This window comes from Patagioenas fasciata, chromosome 2 (assembly GCF_037038585.1).
Source record: "Patagioenas fasciata isolate bPatFas1 chromosome 2, bPatFas1.hap1, whole genome shotgun sequence".
Taxonomy (NCBI): domain Eukaryota; kingdom Metazoa; phylum Chordata; class Aves; order Columbiformes; family Columbidae; genus Patagioenas; species Patagioenas fasciata.
In genome coordinates, this window is record NC_092521.1 from 147,673,125 (window position 1) to 147,693,657 (window position 20,533).

The 20,533-nt window shown below is 37.6% G+C and overlaps 1 protein-coding gene across 1 annotated transcript in view; it reads left to right on the forward strand.

Moving 5' to 3' along the window:
- STAM (signal transducing adaptor molecule) overlaps window positions 1-20,533 on the forward strand; it is a 32,786-nt gene continuing 12,253 nt past the window's right edge. Inside the window, exons 1-8 of the mRNA XM_065831264.2 lie at window positions 1-191; window positions 10,984-11,068; window positions 16,318-16,393; window positions 16,481-16,576; window positions 17,115-17,261; window positions 17,533-17,623; window positions 18,999-19,191; window positions 19,529-19,623. Coding sequence (XP_065687336.1) covers window positions 152-191; window positions 10,984-11,068; window positions 16,318-16,393; window positions 16,481-16,576; window positions 17,115-17,261; window positions 17,533-17,623; window positions 18,999-19,191; window positions 19,529-19,623 — 823 coding nt within the window. The 5' untranslated portion in view covers window positions 1-151. The remainder of the gene's footprint in view (window positions 192-10,983; window positions 11,069-16,317; window positions 16,394-16,480; window positions 16,577-17,114; window positions 17,262-17,532; window positions 17,624-18,998; window positions 19,192-19,528; window positions 19,624-20,533) is intronic.

Here is a 20,533-nt window from a genome sequence, read left to right on the forward strand (position 1 = left end):
ATGCTGCGCGCGGGGGGCCGGCTCCCTGGCCCTGGGAGGAGGCGGTGGCGGCGGAGGTACCCGAGGCGGGAGGAGGAGTCGCCGCTGCCGCCGACGGCTTCTCGCTCCGCCGCCGCGCTGCCGGGAGGGCTGGCCGCGTCGCGCTCCCGCGATGCCGCTCTTTGCCACCAACCCCTTCGACCAGGATGTGGGTGAGTGGCTGCCGAGGCGCCCCGGCCCTACGCGGCTCGGCCCTTCGCCCCGGCCTCCCTCCGAGGTAACCCCGCCGCCGGCCCTGCCTGCCACCCCGCGCCCGCTTCCGCCCCGGGCTGCTTGCCCGCTCTCCGCCAAGCCTTTTACTGCTGGCTTCGCTGGTCCTTGGCGGGGAGCTGGGGGCAGCAGCGGCGGCCCAGCGGTCATGGTGCTGCGGGGAGCGGCCGGGCCGGGGGCGCCTCTTGGCAGCGAACGGCGGCGGCTGCGGCCTGGTCGGTGACAGCGCGGGGGCGGCGGGGCCGCTGCGGGCCCGGCCCGGCTTGGCGGGGCGGGCGCGGGGATGCCTGTGGGAGACACACTGGCCTGCTTGGCAGAGGTAACGTTGCAGCATAGCAGAAGTAGTGAGGGATGCTGGATCGTTGCTGGAAGGATGAAAAGTAAAAAAGCAGTGTTTGCAATTGCCTCACAGGCAGGCATGAGAAAATTGTCAAAGCGTTTTGTGTTCAGTGCTTTAAAGTGAATTCCTGTGGGAGCTTTTTCCCTTTCAAGTGAAACTTGACGTGCTGTGATCAGGTTTCATCCTCACCTTGCTTGTTCCGAGGCCAGACTAGATGGAGAGGAAATGCCTGGCTTTTACTTGACAAAAATTGTGCTTAATGCTGATGTGCCCAAACTGAAGGTAAAATAACATATAGGCAGTTAAAAGATTGTTTTGCAGGTCTGATTTGTGATTGTGTAATACAGTTTGTTTCCTACCTGCTGCTGATGTCTGTTTTGCTTTGAGTGAGAAAAGCTTTGGGGAACAGCATAATATAGAAGGACTTTTTCTCATACTTGGAGAGTATAGCACTGTATATGTTTCTTGGAATGAATTTCTTTACTAGCCTTATGGCGTTCAGCTACAAATACATTGTTTCTTTTCCAACTTCAGAAGTCAGGGCTCCAATTTAATTCTTCCAGCTCTTTGAGAAAAAACAACTCAAAACTGGTTGGAAAGTATGTATCTTTTTCTGGGGAAAGGGGTTCATGCATAGACAAAGGACTGTGACACAAATTCTGTATGTATGTTATCAGGAATTCTTAGTCTTTTGCATGTTTTTATAGCACAGCTCGATTTTCTTCCCATTCTGAGCAGTTAAGAACACTTTTCCTCTAAAAGTGCACTTCTATTTATAATTTCTTTGGTGGCGAAGCTGACAATTCTGAAAAGTGAATTTTTTTTCCTAGTTGTTTCTCTGTCTTCTAATGTAATTTGGCAGTTGAAAATGAGGAAGATATTGCACTGCTGACCAGTTTTCTGTGGACCATTAAAGCATTGAAACTTTGATTATATTATTTGTGAGAATGATTTGAGCTAATAAGGTTAAAAAGTGATAGCTGAGTTTCTGGCAAATGTTCACTTTTTTACTTCCTAAGGCCACTATCTAGCAGTGAAGATCAGACTGCTTGAGTGGATTCCTCTAGAGCTACGTCTGATGCTTGTCTTCATGATACAGGGTAGTAGTACCCAACTGTTACTTTGGTGGGTTATTTGCTGTTTTATAGATGCAGAGAATGCCAGCACCTTACCTACTGTGCTTGCCCAGTAACCATCACCAGTAGGTATTTTTCAAAAGTATTATTCTGTATACTGTGTGAGCACAGGGGAATAACCACTCATTCTCAAATTGTTGTTGGAAGAGCAGACAGTGGGCAATGGGCTAATTTTCACCAGTAAACACAGCCTCTTTTCATTGGGCCCTTCCATGGTGTCCTGAGGGAGATCGAAGGAGCAGCCAGCTGTGCAGTTGGTAGCAGCCCACTTTCAGGAGCCTGCTGCCTTTATCCATCACTTAACTGGATTTGTGCCAGGGAGACAGGAATGGTGAAGTCTCCAGGAAAGTGTCCCTGGGCTTTTCTTCCCAAGGCCCCTTGGGAATGTGCTATTATCTGGATGAACTTCTTGGCAGGCTTCATAAGATAACGTCAGCTGTAAAGTAAGCTCTTGTGTTCTCGGGAAACTTCCAAAAGTTGTCAAGTAGTAGCGTTATTTTTCAGTTCTTTTCTCAGAGTGCGAGTTGAGTGCTCTGCTTTTGTTCTTGTCCAGCAGGAAAATTTTCTTTTGAAAATCAGGTTCCTGAAGCAGGAAGGCAGTAAATAACTATTCTTAATTTAATATTAATTTGGACATTGGTGTCATTGGTAGTATTGCTGTGATAGCTGTGCAGTCTTGTCTGCTGGACAGCTAATCAGTACTGTGTAATAGTTGGAAATGATTTTGGAACCATTTAGGGTGATGAATTGCAGAGAACACATCTGGAACTAAACTATTTTCCATTGTTTTGAGGAGCATAAGTATCTCTAAGTTGAGAAGGAGAAATTTCTCCATTTGGCTAGTCCTGTTAGCATGCTCCTGCTGTGGTACCTGATCACCCATAATAGCTTACAATTTAGTGTCAACTTTGTACCGAAATTTTTGAGGGATACACCTCCTCTTTAGGTATGTTAGGCAAAAGAATGTTGCTTAAGACTGCCATTAAATGAATAAGATTAAAGAATGCTTTAAGCTGCTCAGAGGTTTGGGAAGGTAGTTCACTGTCATACTCAAAGAGTCCAAATCTCTGGATCAATCCCAAACAGCTTTTGTTTTCTGAACTCTTCTTACCATATTTAGGAGTATTTCAATGCGAAGGGATACTAGTTGGTGACACAAGTTGGTGTGGATTTTCACAATCAAGTCTGGGAACCTTTGACAGTGTGTCTAAGTAAAGAACATGATATTGGAATTTAACCACTGAAAAAACCTTCAAGATGCCAGACTGCTGAAGTTATAATTAAGAGACTCAAACCTTCCATTTAAGGGGTTAAAATTAATGGTGTTCTTATTAGTTTGATGGGAAGTCTATTTCTGCCATTATTTCACGACCTAAATCATAAAATACTCCCAGAGAACTGTTTCTGAGAAAGGAGGGTTTATTTGTACGTTTCATGCAGGCAAAATAATGGGAAAATGTGCTTTCAGAATCAAAAGACTGTCTGCTAATCTGTAATGACAGGCTAATTAGTAATGTAGCGGTGTAGTTTGATGAAGAATTTACTGCTAAAACAGTTCTGAAATGTCATTTAGATGTTATCTCAAGAGTAGAATCTGTGACTCTGGACTTAATGTAGTGCAAACTTTAACTTGATGTCAAGCATTGTAAACTTAGTCTGTGTTGCAAGAAGAGAACTGGAAGAGCTTTTCCTGTAAGCTTATTAGTTTTAAAGTTTTATAAACTGCAATAAATACAGGTTCTGCTATGAGTTGTCATAAAATCGCACATGACACTGAGAGCAGGTGTTTACAAAACATGGGGGGTTTTGCGTGATTTTTCTTCCACATGCTCAGCAAGAGATGAAGGCACTTCTTGCATTTGCTTGGGATGTCAGTCTAGTTATAGATGTAGCTGGTGTAATGGTTTGAGGCAGCACAGGAATGGGAAGAAAGACTGAGGCTTACTACTTATAGTAATAGGAAATTAAGCAGGTAATTCAGTAATGTAGTAGAACTGTCAACCTGATGCGACTTGCAATGATTTTTACCACATTCTATTAACTATAGCGGTTACTGACCATTTTACACTAGGAAGTCTTTACATATTTAATAATATGCATGAGTTACACATGATTGTAGGGAAGTAGGGATGTTAGGGTACCACAGTGTATAGTTCGATGTATTAGAATGGAAGAAATGCTATGACCGTGATTCCCATGGTGCAATTTATTTTAATAAAATACTCTTGCTATTTAAACTCATTGTTCTTCAGATATATCCCCTTGGTTAGTCAATATCTTCAAAAACATCCAGTTAATGTCTTTTTGAACTCGGCTTTTCTCTATTTAGGCCAGGCTTGACGAAAGGAAGGAGAGAAAATTGTTGCAGATGAGATTCTGCAGACTGTGAGTTAACTTCTGGCTGCAAAGGAAGAAAAATTGCAAGGATTGGTTCAGCTTGTCATCAGGCTGGCACTTTTTTGCCCAAGTTGGCCTACTACTTTTCTCAGCATTGTTTTAGGGACATTAGCTGTGAGCTGACAGGGAGGCTGAGTGGAAAATGTGTGGGAAAGGAGCTATAGCCACCTCCCTTTTCAGTTACTTATAAATGTTGGTGAAAAGCAAGAACTTCTCACTAAAGATACCTTTGGTGTGTGTTCTCAGTGAAAAAATGGCAACACTGACAGGGTAAAAATGAGTGGAATATCCCTTCTGTCTAACAGCCAACAAGAAAATATTTTTCAGTATCCCTTTCTGAAAATGAGTCACTATACTTCGAGTTCAGCTGGGCAATTTGAAGCTAACATGGTATGCTCCATAGGCAAAGGAGATTTTATAGACTATACTTTCCTGGTAATTCTTCTTTTTTTTTCTTTTTTCCTAGGGAAGAGCTGTCATTTTTAAGTGCTTCCCCTCATTTCAGCTGTGACAGTGTGCTTTATAATACAAAAATTCAAAAGAATCAAAGTAGTTCTCCAACATGTAAAGTCTGTTCCTGTAGCTGATAGCTTTTCACATAAAATATACAGTGTTATTTTTAAGTCTCTTACTGATCTTCCTTCTGAAACGCTGCTTCTCCTTGTTTTGTGGTGCTCTGCAAATAGGTCCTGGTGCCATTTATTAGTATAGCATGACTGTGATGCACCTTGTTTACAGAGTAATCATCATCATTCTCGTATGTCTCTAATATGCTCACCTTCCTACTCTGTTGTAATATTTCTAGGTGAAAGGTAATTTGAGTTACATGGATGTGTTAGAGCTTGCCATAAGACGACTGAACTTCTAAATTATTTTTGCCCACCTTGTCTTACTGTTTTTTTCAGTATTGCCTTACCAGATCTTGAATCCTTCTGCCTTCACTCTGCTCAGCTTACTGAGTTGGGCGATGTCCGTCTTGGCTGTGCTACCTCATGCACAGGGAGATCCTACATGTTCTTCTGAAGGAATGAGCTGAGGTGGCCTCACGTCAGCTTAGTCACCGTGTCTTGCCTTGCCTTGGGTCAGCTAGCAGTGCTTTCATAGGACACTTTCTATACATGGTCCCATAAGGACATTTTATGAATATTGTAAATAGAGATACAGTTAAACTGAAGAGGTTGTTTAATAGCTTTACCGAAGTTAATGGTTCAGCAGGGAATTCTAGTTTCTTTCTATGGTGGCATTACCTGTAAGAGGTTATTTTCAATTTTTGCAAAATGGAATTTGAGTGAACGTATTCTTCTGTGCAGTTCTGAGCATGCTAGTGAAATGCAGAGTGGTTAACATTCAAGCGGTGTTGTTTGTATAACGGGCCAACAAATGTGTTTGCTCATTTTATTTGATAGACAAAAAGAAAAAAATTACTTTTTAACTTTACTTATGTGGCATGGTATGTAATCAGAATTTCTTGGCGAAATGCTACAAAAAGAAAAATTTGCCATCGGTTTCAATCTTTCAGGACTATTTAAACTATATTGAAAAGGTGAAGTAGGTATGTTTATGTTTTTACAATACTTTGGAATGTTAGTATTTTCATTTATATAGAAAGGGGGAAAATTATTTATTTAGCCTTAGGAAGAAAGCAAGACTTTCAGTGGGAGAGAGGGAGAGAAGACTGAGGCGAGTGTTAAATATTTTGTTAATTCTGTGGTGTTTACATTGATACAATGGATTTTTGAGTATTTTTTTAATCATGCTGGAAACTGGTTGTAGTTTTAGTCTGAGTGAAGATTTAGCTGCTCTTTTGAAGACTTTCTATAGCCATTCTTTTATTTGTAACTTCAGTTACTGAGAACTTGAGTATTTCATTGTAGAGATATGCAACTGGGATAATGGAATTCTGTCGATGAAACCTTAGTTTAGTAGAATATTCTCATATTAACTGTTTCAAATCAGGTATGGTTTAAGTGTTGGTTTTGGGGGTGTTTGATCTGTTTTTGTTATTTCTTGAAATTCTAGGTAGTTTTAACATCTTTGAGACTTTGTAGTAGAAAAATAGCTCAGTTCTAAGATTGAATTTTGTTTTGTTTTTTTTTTTTTTTTTTTTTTTAGTAAACTTTAGTAAAATCTAAAGCTGAGGAAGCTCAAGCTTGCCAAGACTTCCCTCTAAAAATGTCATTACCAGTGGGTAGTCATTAAGTTTTCTGCATTAGGAAATGCATCATGATATTCACTGCATTATCTGAATATCGATGAGAGTGTTTACTCTTGCAAAATTTTAATAAAGCAGTAAAATGCTGTTGTTAAGATGCAGAACTAAGGCAGAGAAATCAAGTGACTAACACATAGCTTGCATGGGAAATCTGTGGCAATATTTATATTTCTCCTACCAGCACCTAAACAGTCAACCACTAAGTTGGGCAGTGGCTTTTTTCAGCATGTACTACAGTTCTTCTGTGTAATAGTGCTTCCTAAATCTGGTGATAAATTTATTTTAGGACAGTTATGAATTTTTAGGAAATGATTATTTTTTCTTCTGAGAAAGGTTTCTTCCTTCTGTCCTGAAATGATCAGCTGCAGTTGTTTTATATGTAACAGGTAACTTCAAATAGAATCACAGTGCAAATATTTTTGCTTTGGTTATAATTTCTAAATAATGCAGAAAATCAGAAGAGAAGTCAGAATTTTATTGATGTTCCATGCTTGTGACACTTACCCTTTACATATTTATAAACATTAATGAGGTCACCCCTCAGTCTCCTCCGATCTAGAGAGACTTTCCGTGTCTGTCTTTGTGGAATTAATAGTAAGAAAATAATTTTAAATAACTCCTAGAAAAATAAAGGCAGAAGTAGGAAAAATAACACTTGTAAAATTTAATAAGTACTGATTACAGTCTAAGGTGATGTAAGATTTTATAGTCTTGCACTGGTTAAAGTTGCTACATTAATTTATAGGCCTTACTTGTGCTAGGAAAACCATGCCTCAAATTTGAGTGATACAACTTTATGGGAGAGAGCTCTCTCATGAAGCTAGAAATTAAGTTCCATCATGTGTGCTTCTGTGTCACACAGTCCTGTTTTCCTTTGTGTTTGACATAGCATTAATAAGTTTTAAAGAACACTGATTTCATGAAGGAGCCAGCATTGTCTTTAAAAGTTGCTTTAATAAAGTCTGAAATGTTATCTGTTCCTGGTTTAGCATTCAGTAAGTTGAGTTAGATTTTGTAGCAGTGATGAGGTGGAGGGGCAGGGCCTGAAGTAAACATTAATACTGCTATGGCAGTATTAATTTCGATCAGAGATGGAAGATGAAGAACATTTCTAGTCTGAGTTATCTTCTATCTCCTGTGCTAACCCACCCTAAGACTTCAAATACGAATGTCTGGTTTTTCCCTCCCTGTCAGAGTCCATTTTGGTACTAAGATAGAGTTTGACAGTGACATGTCAGCTGTACCTGAAGGCTGGTAGGGTGCCAGCTGTTAGTCGAGGTAAGCAAATACTGAATTGCACATAAGATGTTTTTGGCTGTGAATGTGTGTCCCATGTTAGAAGAGAGACCGTTCGTGCATTTTAAGTGATAATAATATAAATAATGTAACTTAAGTAGCTTTAACTCATAATTTTATCTACAAAACACTGATGCAATGTAGGAATTTTGTCGAAGCGTCTTTGTTGCTCCTGTTCCCAGAGTGGTGAAAGGTGATAGTCACTCGCTAATGCTCTGACAGAGATAGTGGCCTTTTTTGTGGACAGTCAGTGTCAGCTTGTGTACTGCTAACATTCACAGTATGCCCTTAACTGTTAACTGCCCTTGTTTGAGACAAAATTTAACTGCAACTCTAGAAGCATTTTTTTTCTTTTCTCACATCTTACAATTAATTCTATTATCCAAGGGAATTACTGGATGCTTTTTACTACAGAAGACAAAATACACAATAAAATTGGGGTTCAGACTGAAATTTAGTAAGAAATTATCTAGTGTTTGTTGGTAGAGGAAATATCCTAACAAGGGGGAAGGTGTTGCAAGCAAATGGCAGCTTTTGTACAGGTTTAAGTACAACTTCCAAAAAAGAATGTAGCCATAATAGAAAAACTTGTGATTGTACTTGTGGATAAATTTGCAAAATACTCTTACTGAGAATTAAAATGAAGGTTGTAATCACTGCGGTTGATACTGATCAGGGATTTCATCAATCACGGTCTTATTTGTAGTTTTGGCCAAACTATATAAATTAGAAGAAAATACAGTTTTTTTTATTTTTAAACCTTAAGCATGCATTATTTTACTTTTTTGTTTGTTGAAGACATAACCGACTGCCATGGCATTTCTCTCTGACATTGTGAGGAAGGAAGGATCAATTGTTGCCAAGAGCACAGACAACTGTCTGTTCTGTAGAATGATGGAAAAGGTCAAAGTTTCAGTTCCATGGGATTTCTCAGCTCTGGCTGCTGAAGGAGGTGGTGACTGCAGGATGGTGTTGGGTGTGAGAGAGCGGTGAGGGTTTGCAAGGAGGCACATGAGCTCTGAGCCTGGGGGGAACCAGGGGCTCTGGAGAGCACCATGCAGCCACACTGTGACTGGAGCTGGTCCAGTGCCAGCAGAACTGGCAGTGAACTGAAACAGTGGAGCCCTGGAACTAAACTGCCTCCATGTGGTCTGCTTCATGTGTCTCTGGACTGTGCTTGGCAGCTGCTTTTAGTTTTGGGCATGTCATGCAGGCAACACTTTCAGCTCAGGTACAACTCCACTTAGGCTCTGTGTTTCATAAAAGCAATGCTGGTGCCTCAGACTTGAGCCTGGCTTTGGAAGCAGCACAGCCACTGTGCTCATGGGCTGGAATTACAGAAAACTGGCTTGGCCCATGGTGACTCTATGCAAGGCAGGTGTCTTACATGTGTGGCATGTATTCTGCCTACAGATGACTGAGGTCTGGCTATATTAATAAATAACAAGCAAGAAAAGTATAATGCATGGTTCTTCTATGGGTTTTTCCTTGCCTTCCACCTGTTCTCCCATCTCATTTTTCTTTATTTTTAAGGTGCCTCTAACTAAAAAATAAAAATTCTGGAGCACTGGAGCAATGATAGTTGATACAAGCAGAGTACAGTCTCATTACTCTGTTCTCATGTTTTGGCATTTTTAGGTGGCATGCTGAGTGGATTCTCCCGTTATGGTGTTCCTCTCAATTTTTGCTTCACAGTTGACATGGTTCATTTATGAACAAGATTTAAAAATTAAGAATGTATCTGATTGTTAGCTATACTAGTCCTAAGCATAATTTGGAACAATAGTAGACTGAAAGAAAAATGAAGTGATTGGTTGATCAGCTGGTATATCTTAGTGCTAGATGTTAACGTGGTGTCTACCCAGAATTTTTCATATTTTTGTTGATTATGACCATTTTTTTGTAATCAAACAAGTTTTCTGAATGAGTTTAGAAAGAAGCAGCAGTGCTCTTTTACTTTATCTGAGAGAACATGTATAAATCTACCTAACTTCCATTTAGAATTTCTCTATACTGCTTTGCTGTTTTCCTTGCATCAGGCAGTACAACTGATGTGTTATCATTGTAGTTGTATATGGCACTGTTTAATTTTTCCTCAGAAATACTTTGAGAACACATAACCATGGAGCTTTGCTTTTCTGCATTTTTGTTCTGAATCAAGAAACTAATTAAATGCCACCTGACTTAAATTTGTAGGACTAACTTATTCATAAAGACAAGCTATCAACTTTGGGATTAATAATTCATAGTAACTTTTGGAGATTAGATGTTTTGCTTTGTCTTTCTCTTCAGTCTTGCAAGTGCTCATATGGATAATGAATGTTTCCTGACAGATAAGTTTTTATAAGGAGTCTTTGGTTACTTTCCTAAGACTAAGTATTTAGACATTCCCTGAGGGATGGTACTCATTGCTGAGGCATATTTTATGTTTTGTTGATTAGGAGGTGAATATTAGATGAAGCAGAGATAGAAAACAAAGTTTGTGTACTGTTCTGTGCCCCTTCTTCTGTGTGGTGAATAATGGAAACTGCTTGTGCATTCCCTTGTGCTCTCCCACCCTATTTGGTCTACCCATGGTTAGATAATCTTCCATTCATCTGCAGTGTCAGGCTCAGTTTCCTTTAACATTTTTATTTATTGTTATCCTCTGTGTACCTAAGCTTTTCTGGGGGAGAAATAGGGAGGGAGTCTCTATTTTTCTCTCTGAAGTGGAATCTATTCTTCTCCACCTACCCTCTCCATTGTCTCACTCTTCTGCTGAGACTCTTGTCCTGTTCAAAAGATTTGGAAGAAAGAGTCTCAATGGCTTCTGTGAGATTAGCGTTGGTTTAGCAGCCTGGAATATATCATCCAAAGCAGAGATGAGAATGGGGAGATAAAAGTTTAGTGATTGTTGAATTGTTTTATCCTCCTTTTTGAGTTGTAATACATAAAAAGGAAATGCAAGACACAGCAGTTCAGTGTCTGAGGAAGTGGTAAATCCAGTTATGTCTGACCCTGCAAACAGCGAACTAATGCTTTGGGTATTCATATCCTATTAAACTTTGTAGTTTCAAATGGAAATAACAATCTGCTGGTAGCTATACTACTTTTGTCATATTCTGTTTGTATCTTTATTACATGGGAAAACAAGCCCAATATATATATATATTTGCTTATGAGTTTTAATTCATGGCCACAAGTGAACATTCAGAAATTAAAAATAATTGGATATAACAAATTTAATATAAGAATTTATTAAATTTAGGGATTTGTCATGCATTTAGCAATGTACAAAGAGATAATATGGCAAAATCTTTGACTTTTTTTTTTTTTTAATTTGTATGTTGATTTACTTATATTTTATTCATCAGAGAAAGCAACCAGTGAGATGAACACTGCAGAGGACTGGGGCCTCATCTTAGACATCTGTGATAAAGTTGGACAGTCACGCACAGGGTAAGTGACCTTAGAATTTTTCTCCCCAAACTTTTAAAATTTAGTTATTTCAGTCTCATAATCAGATGAGAGGAATAAACTTTTGTTATCTTATATAGACTTTTGAAACAGCTCAATTTAACTTAGATGTATTACAAGTAAAAGGATTTTCTACTCAAACGTTTTGCAGTTCTTCCTATGGAGATACTAACTGATCCACATTGGTGAGACCCCACCTGGAGTCCTGCATCAACTCAGGAGCTCTCAGCACAGGGAAAACATGGAATATTTTGGAGAGGGGCTGGAGAAGGCCACCAAGATGATCAGAGGGATAGAACATCTCTCTTATGAGGACAGGCTCAGGAAGCTGGGGCTGTTCAGCCTGGGAGGAGAAGGCTCTGAGGAAACCTTATTGCGGCTTTTCAGTACTTAAAAGGGGCCTATAAGAAAGATGGGGACAGGCTTTTTAGAATGGTGTGTTGTGACAGGACAAGGGGTCATTGTTTTAAATGAGAAGAGGGGAGATTCAGGCTAAACGTGAGGAAGGAATTTTTACAATGAGGGTGGTAAAACACTGGCCCGGGTTGCCCAGAGAGGTGGTAGATGCCCCATCCCTGGAGACATTCAAGGCCAGGCTGGATGGGACTCTGAGCAGCCTGATCTGGTTGAAGATGTCCCTGCTCATGGCAGGGGGTTGGACTAGATGAGCTTTGAAGGTCCCTTCCAACCCAAACTATTCTATGATTCTATGTTTTTATTCAGTGTAGTATTAGGCTTTGGAAATATCTTAAACACATCTTTTCCAAGCATTCCCTCTAACAATTTGAGTAAGCAATAGCCTCAAAAAGAGAGCTGTGCTATTGCTGCTGTTTAGTGAAAGGCCTTTCTGAGAATCACTTGGATTGCCTTGTAAGACTGGAGGAGAACTTATAAATATCACAGTGTATTGAAACTCCTGTGCTGTTGTGTGTGACTGTAGTTAACAGCATTTCCCCAGGCAAGGTTTAGTCTCACAGGAACTTAGCCTGAACAGTGCTCAAATTATGTAGCTGCAAGAAACAGCTGCTTGGGAGTACAGGCAAAGCTCGAGATCTTCTGGTAATGTGAGGCTAAATTTCTCTGGGACAGCTGGAATTTCTGTTATGAGTTGTGGTTTTTGTTTGTTTGGGCTTTTTGTGGGTGGTGTTTTTTTAATTAAAAAAAAAAGAAAACCCCAATGGTTTCATTCTGGCTGTGACTTCAACCTTTGTAACATTTACCCTGCTTGTAATAAACTACCAGCTGACTTGTTGCTTAAATTCAGATTCTGTTAAAACTTGCTGATAGCGAGTTTTCTTTGTTTTGATGGATTATGTCATGCCATAGAAAGGTAAAGCAAGACAAAGTTCCCCATTCTGAAGTTTAAATGAGATATGTTATGCTTTTTGAAATTCTCCTGTCTTAATTTAAATTTCTGTGGCAAGGATGCCAGTCTTCTTACCTGGGATCTGCTGTAATCTTTTAACCAGTCTATTACCATTCTTGGCAGAAGTTTAGGTTATAAAATCTCTGGTTTATGGGTTTTCTTTGTACCGGTCTGTAAGCTCCATTGCGTACCTGCAGCATTTGAGATGTAGATCGTCTTACAGGTGAAGCCACAATGGACTGGAAGGACTGTTCTTCCTTTTTGTCCCACAGTCTTACATGACACGTTGTCTCATTTAGGTCTACCAACAACTTGGTTGCTTCCAGAGTAATTGGTGGAAAGCTGTCATGCTACACAGCTGCTACATTTTCTGAGATAAATTAGGCACAGTTCAGTAACAAAATTGCTACTGTTAATTTTTACATTGCAGTACCTTCATTACAGACAATTGCCAGTAGGTAAAAATTTTCCTTCTTCCCTTAATCCAACCAACTAAACCAGGGTTTAGCAAATTAGAATTCCGCTGAATCTCTCTTTTAAACTATTTTCTTTATTTTTTGTGAAATTAAAAATCTAATTGATTTCGAGTTGATGCCATAATTTTAATAGAAAACACTGGAAAGACAGTAAATTCAGTAGTGTTTTAAATAATATGCCTTTATTTACAGTAACATATTAAAAATATTGCCATATGTAGTGCGGAATTAACTTGATAATTTCTTCATGTTTCACATACCAGGTTCTTAAGATGATTTAAAATTTGTCTAACTCTAAGACAATTCACACATTTTTTTTTTAAATCTCTGAATTTACTTTAGAAACTTCTACAGCCCAGCAGTTGCATATTACATTGTTTGCATCCCACTTTTGGGAAATATTGTTCAGTGAGCAAGTTGCCTTTTCAACATGGAAACATGATTAAAACAAGGTTTTACCATTAGAAGCAATCTTTTATTCCCGCCTTTATGCAACACTATTGAAAACTTGTTTATTTTTAATACTTTTATCATATTTCACTGGCATTTTAAATCATCTGACTACAGGAAAAGTATAGACTTTTGCATGGTGTTGGTTTTCTCTAAGGAAAATGCATACACAAGTGCATCTATTGCTTATTAGCACTGAGTAAAATATTCTAAAATTTGAATGATTCATTAAGCAGAATAAAGGGCAAAATTAAAGGTCACTTTAGCATGAAGTGCTTCCCCTTCCCTCAGTCAGTTCAGTGCCAACCACTTCCTGAGTATAATTCTGTTTGCATTTGGCTTTGAGATGGTTGTACCTTTTGTATTAATGAGACATATTAGTCTTTATGTTTGAAACGATCACAACTTTTTCGCCAGAAAGGTTACTTAATAAAAAGGATGCCTGAAAAAAAATGAAGGTAGCAACTGGGAGAATACACCAATGGTTGCGAAAATCGAAATGTTCATTGCAGCACTTTCTAGTGGGGGTGGGTGATGAACAATTATCGTTGAGAAATGGTTGGTCTGTATTGCTGCTTTGCCTAACTTTGTCCTGGTTCCTTATGCATTAATCACTGCCTCGGTGAGTCAGTGTTCTGGTTAGCTGATTTGTCTTGGGTTGCTTTTGTGCCTGTTCATACAAGAAAGAATAGTAAAACCACTTACTCGATAGTCTTCCATAGTACTTCGATTTTTTATTTCCCCTCAAGTTACCCAATCTCAGTAGCATTTTGTGTAGTCATTGCAGCGTATGTCTCACAGGCTGACCGGGAAGCTCTGACTTAGCTTGGTTCTAAAGGAGCAGGCAGGAAAACCAGATAACCTGTATAGTCTTGAGCCCTGCAGTCAGTTATTCTAGACTGTAAATAAGCAATAAACTCCTGAAAATACATGAAATGTTTTGTGCACAGTAGTGTTTTAGATTCCAATTGCGGTTAATTTTGTCTTTGTTAAATAAAAATACAATCAAAGACCTTATTTTTTATTCTCTAAAACTGAAATTTATTGTTAACGTTTTCTGGGTATAATAGTGTATAATAGCGTAGCTTCTATTGTATCTTGCCCTTTTTTCCCCTTACTGGTTTTTTATTCCCACTCACTGCTGCCTCTGAAACATTGATTGTAGAATCATTGGAGCGGAACTAGAGCCCAATATTTGTATAGCATGGTCTGGAGAGAAACCTAGTAAATAGATAAAATACTTTTCTCGTGGGGTGCGTGCCTTCCCTTCTCATAATTTACATACTAAACTGTATGCTGAATTAATGTGAAGTGAAAATAAGGATTACAATTCTGCCTAGCATAGGGATTCTTAGCCTGTGGGACTAAACATTGGTAAGCCTGGAGCGGTTTCTGGTTTAGATGTAATCAAAATATTTTTTTTAAACATTTGAGCGTATTAAAACATTGGGACTCGTTTCTGTTATATATATGAGCAAATATATATATATATATATATATATATTTTTTAAGGCATTTTAGTGAATTTCTGAGGGGTTTCTTGTTATTGTGTTTTGCTTTTTACTATTTCTTGTTACTCATTAACTTTTTAATAAGACTTTGGATTCCTTAATAAAAACATCTTAGGCTAATAGTCCTGTTTCTGAACTGCTGAACTCTTGATCTTGCACCCTACCTTTATAAATACTGACTTACCAGTTAATGGATATGTATTTTTCTGTGCTTGTGCTCATATCACATTGGTAATCCTACTCATAAATTAATGGTTAAAACCCCAGTTATTTCTGAAAATTTAAGCTTTTTTTTTTTTTTTAATTACAGTGATCCTATGAAAAGTCTGGGATAACTAATAGATAAAAGGCAGTGCTTGCCTTATAGCCTTCGTTCATAGTAATTAGTTATATGAAGGTATACACTGAGTGATATGCAGTCTTGCTGTGTAACAGCATTTTCTATAATTAGTACTACTAAATATGAGGTGGACATTTCTGTAAAATGTAGCCACTGCCAAATATAGTATAGCCAAGCAGTGGTGTAACTTATACCCAAGTTTCATGTTAGTTCTTGGATATCAGTTCAATAGGAAAATAATTTTGCTTCCCAGAAAAAAGGTTACTATAAATACTGCAGAAATGCATAAAATTTCTTAGTTTACCTTCTCTTTCCTCTTTCCCTGTTTACCCTCTTTCAGGGTTTAGGGCTGTTCAACAGATAGTGCTTGTATACCCATGATAATTCCTACCCAGCCTTGCTCGGCCTTCCCCCACCTTCAAAGACAGAACAAAATAACAGAAAGTCACACAGATTTTAATATGCCACACTGTGTCTGAAACTCCCATTCAAATTATTTCTTAAATTCCCTTTTCACATTATTTCTAACTACCACAATGTAGATAAGACTTAAATTTTGTATTTAATTGTTTTGAAACTGGTGTAGGATGTCTAACAATTTTTCTTAGCATTTATTGGTTCATTGCATGTCTTCTTTATAAATGTTATTCTCAAGATTTAAAGAGATGCTGTGGAATGTAGTGGTGGTAGTTAAAAAAATGTAGCAAAATCTGTTGGTAATCAGTATGTAAGCAAATGTTCTTATATATGTATGTGAAATACAGAGGAGTAGGTGAATGGACTACAGACAATTACAGTTCTCTAATTGTAAGGGGTTTTATACATTTTTTTTGAGTATTTACACCAGTTCTTTCTAACTACTGAGAGGTTTTGAGGACTAAGAAAGCTAGCAATCCTACAGGTGGAAGTGGCTACAACTGTTAGTGATATTCATTCATTTTTTTTTAAATGTTGCACTTACAAGTTACTAAACTTACTGGTGGTGTTCAGGAGAGCTTGCTGTCCCTTAGTGGTGTCATGTGTTGTCATGTGTGCAATAGGAAATGTTCATTCCATTGCATTTTTAAAATCTGTCTTGTGCTTTTTAGGCCTAAGGACTGTCTGCGTTCTATTATGAAGAGAGTGAACCATAAAGATCCCCATGTTGCTATGCAGGCCTTAACAGTAGGTTCTTCTTAATGTAATGCTTTTACTTCCTGAAAACTTCCCCTGCAAAAAATCTTCACCAAGTTTTAATCTTTCTTTCTTTAGCTTCTAGGAGCATGTGTATCAAACTGTGGTAAAATCTTTCATTTAGAAGTCTGTTCAAGAGATTTTGCCAGTGAAGTAAGCAATGTGTTGAATAAGGTAACGTATTGCATTGATTTATACAATTAGTAGAAAAACGAAATCAGACAGAGAATTGGGGTAATCTGAAAGTGGTATGGAATCTACTTTTGGAAGACTGGAAATGTGTGTGTGGGGAAGGATACAAGATTACTGGGAAGACTGATTGTGAGAAAGAACTTCCTGAATGTCACTTCACACTACAGTTATTTATGTATTCTGTTTGGGGAAAGGCAGGGCATGGTGTGTTAATTTATAAATATACAAAATAATTTTCACCTTAAATAACAGCGGTGAAACACTAAATACAGACATGGTGAAACAAAGATAAAACAGGGCTTTTATCTAACCATGTTTTACTTTATTTTGGGCCTAGTCCATATGGTACTAGTACAAACACAATGCTGATGTACTGTTCTCCTTTTCTAATAAAGTGCTACACTTGGCTTGAAAATAAAATGTCTGTATAGTTCATATCAACAGTAATGTGAAATTATTTGAAAATAGGGAGTTAAGAACAGATTCCTACGTTATTAGCTAGTTTCTACTCTTCTTGCAGGGTCATCCAAAAGTTTGTGAAAAGCTGAAAGCCCTTATGGTGGAATGGACTGATGAATTCAAGAATGATCCACAGCTTAGTTTAATATCTGCTATGATAAAAAATCTTAAGGAGCAAGGAGTAACTTTCCCAGCGATTGGTTCACAGGTATATTACATTTTGTGGTTGTTCTTAAAGGGTATCACAAATTCTTTGTATCCTCAGTTCTGTATTCTATAGTTTGTGGTCTTGAATTCTATGATGTGTTTGGCAAACAAAATGAAATCTCTCTTGTCTTAATAAAACATTCCTTTGAGGGGTACAATGCTCTGATTTACTTCAGATTTTTACATTACAAACAAATACAAATCAAAATGGTCAACTTAATACATTGTCGTTTTTTGTTTATTTCATTTTTGCATCTTCCACTTTTGACTAGGCTGCTGAACAGGCAAAAGCAAGTCCAGCTCTGGTTGCCAAAGATCCTGGTACAGTCGCCAACAAAAAGGAAGAGGAGGATTTAGCTAAAGGTGAGTATATTTACTTGCTGACCTGATGAACGTGTTTGTAAATATAAAATAAAGCAGGAACAAGTGTTTTGCTTCCTTCCTCGTGTCTGAATAGTATATTTATGGATTATGGTTATGATTTCTATTCCTTTCTTTATGTACCCTTCCTGAAGGGTTAGATGTTAAAACTTTTCTATGGGTAAAAAGTATGAAAAATTCCTAATTTTTACCTTTTTTTTTTTTTTTTTTTTGTCTTGCCAAACTGAAACAACACAGTAAAAAATCTGCAAAATCTCATGTCAAGGACGTGGTCCACTGTAGAAATGTTTGATACTAGTTCTGCACTTGGATTTTCCCTCTCCCTGGGGCAAGTGAAGCACATACATTTGCAAATTAAACATTTGATGGAAGGAGAAAATAAGGATTATACTATAAGTTATATGCAAAGTATTTTGCATACACTACTTTAAGCTTTTATTCTTTTGAATATTGCTTCTTTAGTATTTTTTAAGGCTTTGATTGCTGTAAGCATAAGTGGCTGTTAGTGTCTCAGTGCCATACCATTAAACAAAACTAGGGTGGTTTATTTTGGTTTATTGTTGTACTAAGGTATATTTAAAGGTCATTTAATGATCTTATACCAGACATGTGAAGAGTTATTCTTAGGATGATTTGATCTGTATGGTCTAGGTACTGTTTTATTGAGATCAAACTTTGGTGATGTAAAGCCCTTGTACGTAGGATGGCTTTGGGCTTAAAATTGTAACAATGGCTCTTTACTAGGAGTTAAATTCTTGTGCTAGTAGCTGGTGGATGTTTGCAGTTTCTCATCTTTGATAGAATTTTTTTTTTGTTCAACTGTTACCTAATATAGCACTGATTTACTTAAATCATCAGCAACCCGTCTGCATATGTTGCTAATGGTTTCTTCAACAGTTGAACCACCAAAGTTGACTTTTAAAAGGGTCTGAGTCTCAAAGGTCTCATAATCTGCATGGGTTCTCTAATACTTGTTCTCTTGCATTTTCTGTCCCCCTCTGTCCCTTCTTAAACTTGATCATTTTTTTTCACAAACTTGGAGGAGTTTAATATGAGTGAAACCTTCCATATAATAATTAGAAATGGATGACTTCATCGAGTTATCCTCTTTGTGCTTAAGTGCTAATTATTTGTCCTGTCCATGTTGAAAGCTTCAGTAAATCTATGGGCAGAATTGTACTCCGTAGTTATAAAACATATTTTGGGGTTTTTTTACCATTATTTTTCAGTGAAAGGGAGAAGTTGATTATGATGCAACAAGAATGGAATTATACTAAAAATTTCACAGAGTTAAATTTTCATATAATCCAAAGCATTTATGTAGGGAATTTTCATGTGAATAACTCTTCTTTTGTAGCTATTGAACTGTCACTAAAAGAACAAAGGCAACAGCAAACAACACTTTCCAGTTTGTATCCGAGCACCTCAAGCCTTTTAACAAATCACAAGCATGAGGGCCGGAAGGTTCGTGCAATCTATGATTTTGAGGCTGCAGAAGACAACGAGTTAACTTTTAAAGCTGGAGAACTTATAACTATCCTTGATGACAGGTAATTTATACAGAATGCCTACTAGAAGTATATTAGACTGTAAAAATCAATTAGGAATAATGATATCTTCTGTGTAGAAGAATACATTGGGATACAACAATTGCAATAAAATGTATTTATATATTGAGTACTTTATTTAGTCATCTCCTAGAGTTTTTACATACAAATGTAACTGCATAAAGATTCTTGTATAAGATTTCTGTGTATATACATGTTGTCTTTATGTACAAGTAGTATAAATGGTCTGTACAGTGCAATTATTAGGAAAATTCCTTGTATGTTTTTTTTTAAGGTATGGGGTTTTAGTTTTTTCTTTTTTTTTTTTTTTAATCTTTAGTGATCCAAATTGGTGGAAAGGTGAAACTCATCAAGGTATAGGATTGTTTCCATCTAATTTTGTAACAGCTGATCTTTCTGCTGAGCCAGAAATGAGTAAGTAAGATTACGTTTATGTATATATGTTAAGCCTTGCCATGGCCAAAGGGATATTTCCATAGTGATTTACTATCCCTATTTCCTTTCCCTTATGATAGAGTTCAGTTGCAAGTTAATGTGATAGTTGATGTAAAACTGAGGAGCCCTTGCTGTGCTCCCACAAACAACACTCATATCTTCATGTGTCAGGCCAAGGTTTCCCAAGCTGGCATCTGCTGAAAAATATGATGCTGTCTGCCGCTGGCTTTGTCAGGAGCTTCCTTGAGACTCATTTAACAACTCCATTGACACCTAGATAAATGCAGGCAACAGCAGTTTTTTCCCAAATTGCCTTTTTACCTGGTTGCAATGGTACATATCTAACCAAGGGAAAACTGAAGGCTCCTGGGCAGATTGGAGTTGGAGACAGATTACCAGTGTTCAAACAATACAAGAAACCTACATGCTGTACGTATGTATGTGTGCATAATGGAAAAAGGGTGGGTTTTTTTTCTGCATACTGGTAATCTTCTTGTATCTATCCTATACTTTATATTTTATATATATAATATATACAGTATATATTTTTTATTTTATATACATAATGTATGTAGAAGGATGTACAATCCAATCACTCTCTCTTAGTGGCTTTTTATGATGACTTACTTATAAGCTTGTTATGTGCAGGGAGACTGATAAAGAAATTTACTTGCTAAAACATGTTACTGTTGATCTTGTGTGAACTGATTTTTTTTTTAAATGCATTTACAGATATGTTTAAGAAAATTGTTTAAATCTATGGAGATGTTTCTGGTCTTCAAATGTCAACAAAAACTTCAGTTTTTAGATTTTCACAGTAGATATTTCAAATGCAAAGAACCTGGGCAGCATGCTAGCTGTATAATATGTCATTGTTTTGTTTATTTTA